This window comes from Adelges cooleyi, unplaced genomic scaffold (assembly GCF_023614345.1).
Source record: "Adelges cooleyi isolate 19-005CV unplaced genomic scaffold, UGA_ACOO_1.1 ACOO_flye_CR_arks_rails_tigmint_CR_PRNA_30, whole genome shotgun sequence".
In the NCBI taxonomy this organism is placed as follows: domain Eukaryota; kingdom Metazoa; phylum Arthropoda; class Insecta; order Hemiptera; family Adelgidae; genus Adelges; species Adelges cooleyi.
In genome coordinates this window covers 8,919,388-8,931,960 of record NW_026095971.1, presented here as the reverse complement: position 1 = coordinate 8,931,960, position 12,573 = coordinate 8,919,388, and the positions used below count along the sequence as shown (strand labels likewise).

The following is a 12,573-nucleotide window of genomic DNA, read 5'->3' as shown; positions in this document are numbered from 1 at the left end:
TGATAATCAACAGCCTTGAATGTCGCCACTTATCATTCCCGACTTAAGTTTCCCTTCTGGTTTTTCTGTGATAAGACTACAATTTGTTATTCAAGGATGGATAATGTGATTTTTTTAAGGAGAAGGTATTTTTAATCTCATAGTTACCCTTACCTCGGCCTTTGAATATATATTATCTTCTTGGGCCATGCAGCTGGCAGCATGACTGCTAGACTTAGGTACTGTCACAGATTCTGCGGTACTGTCACTATCTAGTTTCATCCATTGAATTTAAAAAAAAAACTTCTCGCCAAGTCCTGGTAGTCCAAGTTGTGATATCAAAAATTATATTACATCGTTTGATGTTTATGCATTTTGAGTCCTTAGTTGTTGAGGTTTTCGTAGACGGTACGAATTATCAACTGTTAAAAATGTTTGACCATAATATTTTTTTTCCAACGCAATTTAAATCGTTTTAACAGTTTCTTGTTTACAGTTATTGATTTACGTGAAATCTATTACAAAAATATTTCGTACTGGTTCATAATATTGTTATTTTAGAAGATACATTAAGTGTTTGCCTCCAATGGTTGATTACAGTAAATGGAAAAATATTGAAGTATTATTTTATAAAAAATGAAGTCAGAAGGAACTAAATAGTAATGTATTAAATCTTACATTCAGGTATCAGATGATGAAGATGAGACGCATCCAAATATTGATACGCCATCATTATTTCGCTGGAGGCATCAAGCTCGTGTTGAGCGCATGGAACAAATTAAACGTGAACAAGATGAATTAGAGGCTAAAAAAAAAAAGTAAATACCTACTTTTATTTAATGTTATCATTTATTGACACATTAAATTTATATGCATGCAACTTTTAGTTTTCAAGTAAAGGTTGAAGAGACCAAGAAAAAAATATCGGAAGCTGAACGTGAAGGTCTAAATAAAAATGACCTCGAGCAAGCATTAAATGCATTAACAGTCGAAGAACAAGAATTAAATCAAAAGGAAGATGAGTTTAAAAAAAAAGAAAAGGTTAGGTTAGGTTAATGCATAAAATATTTCAATCCTAATTATAATATATATCTTATTATATTAATTGGGTACTGTATTAAATATTATATCTATCTTGTTAAGAGTGTACCATCCCATTTTTTATTTGCTTGCAAAATATGTCTCAGGAGATTAACTTTCCTGATAAATTTTAGTTGTAGAGTAAAAGTACATCATTAGAAAAATTAAAGATCTACTTTATATGTGTGATATGTCTAAAACTATTCTGACAAACATTTAATTTTATTTTATATTTAGGTAATGCCTTGGAATGTGGATACAATAAGTAAACCAGGATTTACAAAAACAATAGTAAATGCTCTTAAGCAACCACAGCCAGAAGAAAACTTAACAGAAGAAGAAAAAGCAAAGAGATTAGAAACATTTATCAAGGAATATAAAAGCAAATTACAAGAATATGGCATGTTTAAAAAGTACAAAGATAGTCAAGAATATTTACAAAAAAATCCTCAGCTTGTGTGTGAAAACACTGCAAACTATTTAGTTATTTGGTGTATTGATTTACAAATGGAAGGTGTAAGTTCAAAGTAATATGTCTAAAGGTTAACTGATTTTTACCTAATATTTTTACTACTAGAAATCAGATCTAATGGATCATGTAGCACATCAAACCATTTGTATGCAGTATATTTTAGAATTATCTCGACAACTTAATATTGATCCAAGAGCTTGTGTTCCATCATTTTTTTCAAGGTAAATAAATAGATATTGTATTTGCAAGACATAATACAACTTTTTATTTGGACAGAATACAGTTAGCAGAGAAACAGTATAAAGATTCGTTTGATGAAGAGCTGTCAATGTTCAAAGAACGTATAAGAAAGCGATCCGAGGAAAAACTGCGTATTGCGCAAGCTGAAATTGAAGAGGAAGAACGAAAAGCTAGACTTGGGCCGGGGGGATTAGATCCAGTTGAAGTTTTTGAACTTCTACCAGATGTATGTATAATAATTACTGTTTATTGGTATTTTATTAACATTTTCATTGTTTGAGTTATTAGGAATTGAAAAAATGTTTTGAATCACAAAACGTACAGCTCTTACAAGATACAATAAAAAATATGAACCAAGCAGATGCAGCTTATTATATGAAGCAGTGTGTGGATTCTGGGCTATGGGTGCCAGATGCAAAAGATAAAAATGAACCTGAGGAAAGTGATAAAAGTACTCAAGAAGAAAATATATACAATGAAATTGATTAACAATTAAACATAATTATTCTAGTTTTTTATTTATTGATTAATTTTTATTGGTTTTAATCAAAATTTGTTTTCAATATCTATATCTATTTTATGTATTAAATAAAATTGCATATTATATCAGCTATTCAAAATACCACATTCATGTTTCATAATATAATAATAATTATTCTTTAATTTAAATTAATGTATTATTATGTATTTAAATAAAATTACTATAGCATTAGGTATTTAATAAAATTAAAATGTAATATTAGAAAAACCAACTGTACTTGAATCTGGTATTCAGAGTTTGAATGATAGTTTAAAGAATATATTATAATAAATTAATTTTTTTATATTTTTCTAATACTTGACTTATTACAATCAAAACTCATTCTGTTTAAGGATTATATATTTTTTTTTTATAAAAGTACTGTTTAAACATGTCAACGCTATTGTTATTAAACAACATTTTATGCACACCTATTGAGATTTTAATAATTAATCTGTACAAACATTCCATCAAGGTCATTAACTGTTTTACTAATAGCCTCTTTAATTGAATTTTATTTATAGTTAGATAATTGGTAGTAGTAGTAAAGTTTACACAATATTTTTGTATTCAAATATTATTATCATTCAAATTGTTATCCAGTATGTCTTCTGCAGTAGGTATACTCAAGACAAATTTTAATCAAATTTGTACTAAAGTCCGAATCTGATTAAAATTTGTCTTTTATAAAGCTTGTAAACCTAGAATATAATTAGTATGATTAATTAATTTGATGGGTATGTAGATGGTAGGTAATAAACAGTGCTACAATTCTGGGCTTAATAAAGTTGATATTTCAGTTCTGTTTATACCACTTCAACATATTATTTCGTATAACATGAGTTACTCAAAGCCTACACACTTTCCAAACAATTTTAAATTATCTAAAACAGCACCCACCTAATCTTATCATTATAATAACTACTAAAGTAGGTACCTACGATAGTAAGTTGTCTATCTCTCAGATAGCAGCTTAAAGCCTATAGCCTATAAAGTTCTATGCCTAATTTTTTTAATTTAAGAAATAGTCTTCATGCTTTTAAAGTCAATAGCCTTTTCTAAATCTAAAAAATATATTAGGATTTTTTTTATATTTTATAATAACAATTTTCATGCTTAATTTTAAATCCTATGGACAATTAACAAAAACTTTATGTATATTATATATATAATTTCCCTAGGATTAAAAGATTTAATGAATTTAACAGTTGTACATACAAACGTTATGTTAGAGTAACTATAATGTATAATAATTATACTTATATATAATAAACTTTATTCATACGGGGATTTTGTCCATACTGCTCATAAAATATATCTAAAAAAATCGATTTAGATGTACATTTTTAAAAAAATTATGGACTAAACCAATATATACTAAATAGCAAGTTAAATTCAACCCTCTGGTGGTGTTTATAATATTATTTTGGTCTTTGACTGTGTATTGGTATCCTTAATTTAGAACTATTTTGCAGTTAAAGAAGCCTGCTTTACACACTAAAAGGTTGCTTAGCAATACTCAACTATTATAAAATTGAATGTATAATCTCAAAACAAATGTTACAAAAATTAAATTAAATTAAAAATTTTAAGTTATGCCTGAGTACAACAAACATTATAAAAAAAAAATATATATATATATGTATACTATATTAATTCAAATGTACTTTAAGAAACATTTGAGTCCAGGGTTAAGTTTCCATCCTTGTCTTTTTTCCGAATTCTACCATCTGGGTATTTAGTTTCTTGTGATCCATCTGGATAAACAATTTTTGTTGTTCCATCTGGAAATATTCGTTTCTAAAAATGCAATAATTATTAGTCATGTGTAAAAGAAAATATATAGAATGTAAATTTTTTAGAAAGTAAATATTTTAAACTACTATTATTTTAACTACATGAAAACTTAGTACTTTTCCAATTTAACATTATATAATTTTTGAATCGATAGACAAAATAAAAATTTGAATTATAATTAATTGTTAAAAAGTATACATTTTTTCTAAATAATTAAGTTAAAAATATACCTTAAATTCGCTAGTATGTATTTCTCTTTGTCCATTTTGTAATACTAATTCACGTTGTCCATTTGGATTAACTGTCAAAACTGAACCATCTAAATAATTCCATACTTCTTTACCATCAGTGTATACAGTGTGCTTTTTCCCATTTACATAATCAATTTCAACTTTGCCGTCATTATAATGCTTTTCAATTTGTCCACTATAGAATCAAAACAAATTTGTGTAAACTATACTTTAAGGAACCTGTTGTCATATAAGAGATTTCAAAGTTGTTAAGCATAGGTTAATTTAACTAATATATGTTTTTTTAAAGATAGAATTATTTGTTTTCATTAGTCAAGAATGCTATTGCTGGAAAGCTCCAAGGAGAGTATTTTTCCCTATCGGATTGATAAGCTGTCTAAATAATAGAAAAACCACATAAAACTCAAGAACACGCCTAAATAAAAATGTTGGTTAATTACTAAAACATAGTTGTAGAGATATTCAATTAATTTTTTTAATCAGACAGCTATAGCATTAAGCAATCTCTGTACAAAAAAAAAAATCAAAAGTTTGAAAGTGATAAAATATACATATATGATAGATATAAGATGTATTATAAAAATAAAACATTCATAAAGAGCTTGTGGCTATTTTTTGGGTGTTCTAATCAATTTTTAAACTGAGGGGTACTTATTTAATTTTTTGAGCTTTTAAAATACCACTTTGTGTAGGATGTTATTTGACCTATTTATTTCCTACATGAAAAAAAAATGCTATCACGGCCTAGATATAAAAATTAAATTAATTAAAATACTACATTGGAAAGCCAATATTTTCTTGAATTTGATGCGGAATCAAATTTAAAATAAGCTAATAATTAGTAGTAAAAATCAATAATACTTTTTATGGAAGTTTTTATACTCAAAAAATCAATTTCTGTATAAACTTTCCGTGGAATAAGTTTTAAATATAAAAATGGAGCAGTCTTTTCTAGTAATAGTTTATAGTTCAGTTTAATAGTCTAGAAAGTAAAGAGGCATAGCTAAATATAATTTCAAACTTACTTGGGGAACTCAATAATTTCAAGGCCATTTTTAAAAGTTGTATGATAAGTTTTGTTTTTTGAAAAGTAATACCGTTCACAATCGTGTCGTGTTTCCTTCACATCACCATTATAATAAATTATCTTTATATTTAGTCCATCTGATGAAATTTTCTTCAAATTCCCATTTGAATATAATATTTCCTTACGGCCATCTTCTAATACTGTTTCCCGAATAATTCCAGAATTATTAGGATTATTATCTTTATCTGAAAAGTCACTGTCATCATTGGTTATTATATTTTCACTAAACTGATTTTCATCAGATGAACATTCTGACGATTCATCATATTCTGTTGATGTAGATGGTTTTCTCAAAATTGATGCTGGAACTTTTTTTAACGTAGGGTCAACCATTGATAAAACCATATCTGGAGTAAGTTTACTTAGTTCATTATTAACATTATGAATCATTTTTGTTTTTTTTAAAGCTTGTTTTTCTTGAGTAGTTTTAAAAGTAACCTAAAAAAGAAAAAAGTCATAATCATAATTGGCATCATTTTAACCTACAATATTTTTTTTCAGGTTGATTAGGTTTCGGTTCAGATAGAATTAAAAAATCATTGTTTTGTTGCATCATTTAACAAATTGTAATAATTAGAGTTTCTTTTTTTACGTGTACACAAAAGAACTTGTATTATAAATATTAAAACTTAGTGTCCTTTAAACTACTTGTGAATTCGTATAGATTATGAATTTTACATACATTTTCAAAAATATTTGTAAAACTCATTAATTATACAAGTGAAATACACGTGTAGTTGTATAATTATATAACAAATACTAAAAGTCAATCAATCTTAGCTCTGTTAAAAAACTTTTGGAGTTATTTTTTTCCATAATTTAATATATTCTACAGATTTATAAATTATTTTTTATTATCTATTTATGCACTTACTTTTTTATTCAATGACATCTTTTTTACAACTTCTAATTCACTACGTAGAGCAGTATTTGCATTCTCTAATACTTTAACTTGGTTTCTTAATCGGGCTTGGCCAGTAGACCACCTGGATTCCTTTTTGTTGAATTCTTCTTTTAACTCTGCTAGCTATATAAATGTTTTTATATTTTTAACTAATAATATATGCTAGTTATTAATACATACCTGCTCTTTAAGTATTTTTATTTCTTCTCTTTCCTGTTTATTAGGTTTATTTCTAAGTTCCCTAGCATTTTTTTCAAAATTAGCCTTTTCTTTTGCAAATTTTTTCTTTTCCTCAGCTAACTTGTCTTCATTCACTTTTCGTTCGTCATTATGTTTTTTTATAAGATCATCTTTACTCTTGTAGAATTGTTTTCTTTCAATTTGAAATTCACGTTGCAACTTAGCTAATTTAGCATTTTCAACACGAAATGTTTCAATCTCAGATTCTAACTCCTCCAATCTTTTTGTTAGTAATTCTGTGTTAAAAGATTGTTCTAAATTTGGATTAATTACAGGATTAGTTGAAGTATAATTTTCTAAATATTTTTTTTCATTTTCTGTGAGCTTAGGTTGATTGGATTTTGTAAATGTTTGTTGTCTTTTAATATTCTTTGAAAACATATCCTTTTTGTTTTCTTCTGTTAAATCTAATGGATCACATTCTTGGCTACAATCTGAATATGCATCATCAGAACCTTTAAGTAGTTTATTAGGAGTAGATGTGTTTACTTGGTTAAAGTTAAGAGAACGGGCAGATCTTGTTGATTGCGTTTCCTTATTACAATTTAAATTAACTGCTCCTTCAAGGAGCTGATGCACACTAGGAGAAGATGCATTAAAATTTGATTCATTAGCGCGTTCCTCCAAAATCTCAAATGCTTGTAATTCTTTTTGTTCTCTGATTTTTTCAAAATCATAATTTATAGGTACATTTTTAGGTTCATATCTATTCCAAGAATCAACTTGTTTAACTTTTTCTAAATTTAGACGAGTACTTTCAACAAAGTAATTACCTACAACAATATAAACATTTATATAAAAAAATGTTTTTAAAAAAGCCAGCACAATGCAATGGGCCTAGGGAGACATGGGGCATTTGGAGCTAGATAGGTCACAAGTATTCAGGAATACTGTAAGTTTATATGATAAAAGCATTTTCAAAAAAGTGATTTGATGTGAAACGGGTTTTTAAAAAATCTATAGTGAAACTTTTTTTTTTACTAAGAAAAACCTTAAAAATCTAATAATGTTGTCAGGGTATTAGTGGGGCCAGAACATACTTTGAAATGGGAAGATCAGAGGTCTAAAATAATTATTATAACCTTAAGTTATAAAATAATCAAATATAAAAGCTCCGATGCAAATCTAGAAATAATAGAAACTCAAATATTGATAAAAGCATTGTATTTACAATAATAAGCTTACTATTTAATGTTTCATTGTTGCTGGTATTACCCATACATAGTAATTAACAATAAATAAAATTATATTTTAAATGAAAGTTGTACAAAAAAAAAGTGAAATAAAGAAATATTTTCACCTTTTTAGGGTTAAAGGCTAAATAATAATTTCTTAATTTTTGAATTCTTTCAGCTCCATAATAATGTTAAAAAATATTTTTAAGAAAAATAGTGGACAAACTTACCTTGTTCTATTTTGGGTAATGTTTTCATTTGTTTTAAGCTTTTGAACTCTTTTGATGGAATTATCGGTTTGTTGAATTTTAATTTTCCTTTTTTATTTCTAACTTCTTCTAAATTTAAACCATATCTTGCTAAACCTGCACCTTTTTTTAAGTATGGTTTCTTTTTTTTTTTTTCGGTGTCATAATCATTTATTTGTTTAGACTGGTTTTCTTTTAATACCTTTTCATTTTCATCTATAGACTTTCCTTTACATTGATTAAAATGTTTATTCGGAGACAATATTACTAGATTGTCTCTTGAATTATGCTTCTGTAAAAAAATATATGTTATTTTTTTCATTTAATTAATAAAATAATTTTTTTTTTTTATGTTTACAACTGACACTTACAGGAGAAGAATTAAAATTTTCATTCAAAATGTTTAGATTGTATAATGATTTTTCATCACATTCAGTCTCTGAAATACAATGTTCTTCTTTATGGTTATTTATTTTGTATCCTAGTCTATGCAAAAATTCTTCGTCAATCCCTGAGTATGAAGATACACAATAATCATTATGGTTTTCTAAAAAATTAACAAGTAAAAAAATACAGTAATGTATTTCGTAGAATATTACAGCAATAAAATACAAAAAAAAAAGTTAGGTTGTACTTTTCTACCATTATGACATTCATTTAATTAAACTTATTTAATTAAACTTTTACTCAAAGATTCTTAAAGAATTAACAACTAGGTATTTGGCTTGTTGGATACAAATGTACAATGGATACAAAGTTGTAGAATATATGATCTTAAGGCTTATTTTTTGTGTTCAAAGTTGGTAATTTTTTAAATATTTTAAGATTTTTGTCAGTTTACTGTATAAGACTTAAGCAATACCAATATATACTTATTACGGTAGTAGACCACATTCCCGACAGGCCATTTCCCCGAAATATTTCCCCCCAGACACTCATTTTCCCAAATAAACAACTCCCGACAATTTTATTTATTTTTATTAAGATACTAAAAACGGACCAGTAAAACAATATGTTAAATTACGTTGAAGCAATATTGTGAGCAATAGCTCATAAGTAAGCCAATTTGTCGTTATTTTGTTTGTATTCTTCACATTCGAGGAAAATAATTTGCATTTGATTTTGTAAATTTATCTATTTCTTTGACGACGAATTGCGGACCGGTCGCCCTAGACTAAATTCCACTAGACTGACCTCCGTATTTCCCTGCACTTTTTTGAGCTCCAGCAACGCCGAGTATAAGACCGGATGATGTTGGGCAACAATAACTCTAAAATGGTTGTTCGTCCTCGTGCAGGCCGGCCGCTTACATAGGTCACATTGAAATAGTTGATTATTTTCGCCATTTCATTTGGTGCATTGTCTGACAACAGGTTGAAAACGCGCGTTACATCAGCCACTGGCACAAATGCGAGCGCTAATATCATGTGCGTACTGCGTATACATTTTCAAGTTTCGGGTCTGAATCATTATATCTTAGCTATAAATCTGCATACTGCACTTTCCTAAACACTGATTGCCCTAAATGAAAAAAAAGCACGTTACTGGAACGTCGGGAAATACTTCCAGGCAGGCATTCATGATTCCCAATTCAAAATCGGACATAGTTCCCAGAGGAACACAAACATTGAGTCGGTACTTTTCCACAGCATTTTTGACAGCTCACGTCACAAACTTTCACGCTGCTCCTTTCCCACTAGGAACGCGTACACATAACCATAAGGTAATGGTGTATCTTCTCCATCTACTGATGTTTCACTGACGTAGGCCAATGATCGTAAACAGCTGTGTGAATATAGTTTGACTCACTTTGAATGTTACATCTACAAACCATACAGGACTTCGGCATAACAGCTAAATATTTTTCCGGGTCACAAATACTAACACCCTCGATTCATTGTCGACTTGACAATTATCATACAGTAAAAACTTTTCCCCCTGGAACGTACGCCGAAATTCCAACGGCAAGTTGCGTAAGTCTTTTAACAATTTAGGATTTGGGAAAAGATTATGACGACGCGTGTGACGAATGGTTTTTCGAATTGATTCTCTCCCTGGCAGCCGAGTTAAAACATCTGGAGGTACATCTGCTAATTTGTTACAAAGTAGTTGGGCAGACGGCCTGCTCCGGATGCTCTTCCGCCTTCCGTTTTATGCCTGCCATCACGATCTCGACAAAGCTCTCATCTAGGCGGGTGAGCATGCTACGATTTGATAGGTCCTCTGATGACCATTACTGGGTCTTCATTACGCAGCATTTGTTATTGCCCGTACAGTACATTTGCCAAACCTTACTCTTTGGCAATCCCAATATACACAGGTATTTCGTTGCCATAATTTTTAACATAAATAAAAGCATCAATAATCAATTTTTTTTTTATAATTTGCACCACTGTTTTAATTTTGATTGTTAAACTATTCACTTTCAAGATCAAAATGCAGAGGATATTACTAATTATAATTTTCCATGGTAACTAAATTGCTATGTACGTTATACATAATACGTATACGATATATAGAATTTTGGGCCCCCTCCAAAATAAAATCTTGGATCCACCACTGTGCACTGGCAATAACTAATGTGGCAGCACAGGGAATCATTTTGTGTCGCCAGAAAAAAACATTTTGGGGAAATAGCTTGTCGGGAATGTGTACCAGAACCACTTATGTGTAATAAACTATAATAATTGATTTATTATATAATATAAATAGAAAAGTAACATGTCCAAGCGGCAGTTTGTAGTAACTTGTATAAATGTGGTGGTGTTCATAAAACTCACCTTGAATGCCTTCAGGTACATCAAATGATTGCAATAAATCTTCCATTTCGTTTCTTAACAAATCCATCGTTGGTTCATTCTCTGATTTTTGTTGTTGCATTTCTTGCCAGGCTTTTAATTCTTGAACACACTGCATAACAGTGGACATATTAAAATTCGATCCATGTCCCTTCATCATTTCCATTATATCGCAAGTAGTTGAAACAGTAGTCATAATTATTGTTATTTAATTGTTACTACATGTTTAGTAAAAACGCATACTTTAAAAGTTTAAGTCTTGAATCTTGATATGGGAATTTAAGACTTGTTGCATTTTGTAAATTAAAAAATAAAACAAAAAATTGTTATCAAAGAGTTTTGGCGGCTTAGATAAAAAAATCAGTGTGTCACTAATAGCAAATACTATAAATGACAATACCGGAAGGCTAGGTTTTTTTAGGTGCTCACATTTTTCCTCTAATATTAATTTGTTAGGCTGATATATTTTTTTTTGGGGGGGGGTCTGGAACTTGGCCTTTATTCACTGTTAGGTTTTTGTTGGGGATTATAATATACCAGTAAAACCTAGTTAAACGGGACATTAGGGCGGGCACACATGGGAAACTTCTTGTTGTGCAACTATTTGGTCTTTTTCAACGTATGTGAAGTCCTCAGATACATATAATAAACTTTTAAGCGTATGACATATTCTGACCGGGAGTAGGCCCTATTCGAGACTAGTTCAGTCGCCAGATGGCGCATGACATTTCTGCCATACAGGGTACATGAAGTATATCTGTTCGGTGACTTAACCTGAGGCAAGTAGCACCTAACCTAACGAAGCCACAACCTCCGCGAGTCTAACCCAGAGGCCCCAGATCACAGATGCCGTTGGGGCCTCAGTCCCGGGGCGCAAACCTCAGTCTGCGGGGCCCCCCAACCCGCAGTATGAGTTTCGCTATTCTAAACGCGTTTACCACGATAGGCGGCCCGCACCCGTTGGGCGGATGGTTTTTGTCCTTAGGCGACAGGTCAGACCCCAAACCTTATTGAATTTAGATTTAAATGCATGGGTTCATAAAGTCCATACTACTCGAGGGGCACTTGTGCACAGGCTTAAGGCCACCTGCTAGCCTTGCGGGGCCACGGGAGAGTGGGTTCTAGCCAACATCTCCCGGCCCGCTGTCTCCTCGCCTCCGAAGCTCCTTGGTTTCCAACGCGGCCCTAGCGAACTTCCAGAATTCCTCCCAGATTTTCCTAGTCCGCGCGAACGTCTCCGACACGCACGGCCATAAGTAGCCGTCGGCAGTGCCGCAACTACCGCCGGTGCAGGCGGTGCATCGCACCGCCAGACAAGCCTCCGGGTTATGTTTAAGGGGCCTCATATTTATGAAGACATAACAATTCAAGTCTAAACATTCATTTCTTAAAACAAGGTTTAAACAATTTTTAGTATTCGATTGTGTATTTTTAATGATGACACTTGAATATCTACATTGGCCATTGGATTTAAAATTGATAAATTTTATTTTGTTTACTGTAGCTATCGATATTATGATTATATGACCACTCGATAGCCAAACGTGTGTCGTATAAATAAAGGTTATAAATATTTATATAAAAATTAAATGGAGACCAAACACAGATAACCACCTTATTTGAGAAAAAAAACTATTCCATTTATTTCCATGTATTATCTAATAACAGGAGTGATAAGTTTCCAAAACTATATATATAGATTTATTGTATTATGATACTATCTACGCGCGCCCGCACCCAGCCGCTGCACATCTATTGGACTAAAAAAAAAATTGAATCATT

General features: G+C 30.3%; 2 protein-coding genes across 7 annotated transcripts; one reads left to right on the top strand and one right to left on the bottom strand.

The window, feature by feature from the left end:
• Positions 1–131: 131 nt before the first annotated feature.
• On the top strand, positions 132–2,433 carry LOC126837981 (hsp90 co-chaperone Cdc37-like). 5 transcript variants are annotated; one of them, XM_050572030.1, is made up of 8 exons: positions 132–387; positions 476–598; positions 664–797; positions 867–1,020; positions 1,297–1,575; positions 1,637–1,752; positions 1,808–1,997; positions 2,060–2,432. In XM_050572030.1, the coding sequence occupies exons 2-8, from the start codon at positions 566–568 to the stop codon at positions 2,258–2,260; spliced, it is 1,107 nt and encodes a 368-aa protein (XP_050427987.1). In that variant the 5' UTR covers positions 132–387; positions 476–565; the 3' UTR covers positions 2,261–2,432. The 5 variants fall into 5 exon arrangements, with proteins under 5 accessions (XP_050427987.1, XP_050427988.1, XP_050427989.1 ...); XM_050572031.1 differs by having other exon boundaries at positions 462–598; XM_050572032.1 differs by having other exon boundaries at positions 132–412.
• Positions 2,434–3,550: 1,117 nt separating this feature from the next.
• On the bottom strand, positions 3,551–11,100 carry LOC126838931 (centromere protein J). Of its 2 annotated transcripts, none has more exons than XM_050573721.1 (8): positions 10,774–11,100; positions 8,365–8,504; positions 7,976–8,285; positions 6,511–7,343; positions 6,301–6,453; positions 5,365–5,864; positions 4,319–4,514; positions 3,551–4,091 (listed from the first exon to the last, which is right to left on the bottom strand). In XM_050573721.1, the coding sequence occupies exons 1-8, from the start codon at positions 10,985–10,987 to the stop codon at positions 3,960–3,962; spliced, it is 2,478 nt and encodes an 825-aa protein (XP_050429678.1). In that variant the 5' UTR covers positions 10,988–11,100; the 3' UTR covers positions 3,551–3,959. The 2 variants fall into 2 exon arrangements, with proteins under 2 accessions (XP_050429678.1, XP_050429677.1); XM_050573720.1 differs by having other exon boundaries at positions 3,552–4,091; positions 8,365–8,540.
• Positions 11,101–12,573: the final 1,473 nt, after the last annotated feature.

Bases quoted from the DNA above. Each gene is read 5' to 3' on its own strand.
- LOC126838931 (XM_050573720.1), bottom strand. From the start codon at position 10,987: ATGACTACTGTTTCAACTACTTGCGATATAATGGAAATGATGAAGGGA. The intron at 6,454-6,510 runs GTATGTATTAAT...ACATTTATATAG, and splicing joins TAAAAATACTTAAAGAGCAG to CTAGCAGAGTTAAAAGAAGA. The intron at 4,092-4,318 runs GTATATTTTTAA...TTGCATTTTTAG, and splicing joins TACATACTAGCGAATTTAAG to AAACGAATATTTCCAGATGG.
- LOC126837981 (XM_050572030.1), top strand. From the start codon at position 566: ATGGTTGATTACAGTAAATGGAAAAATATTGAA. The intron at 1,576-1,636 runs GTAAGTTCAAAG...TTTTACTACTAG, and splicing joins TTGATTTACAAATGGAAGGT to AAATCAGATCTAATGGATCA. The intron at 1,753-1,807 runs GTAAATAAATAG...TTATTTGGACAG, and splicing joins GTTCCATCATTTTTTTCAAG to AATACAGTTAGCAGAGAAAC.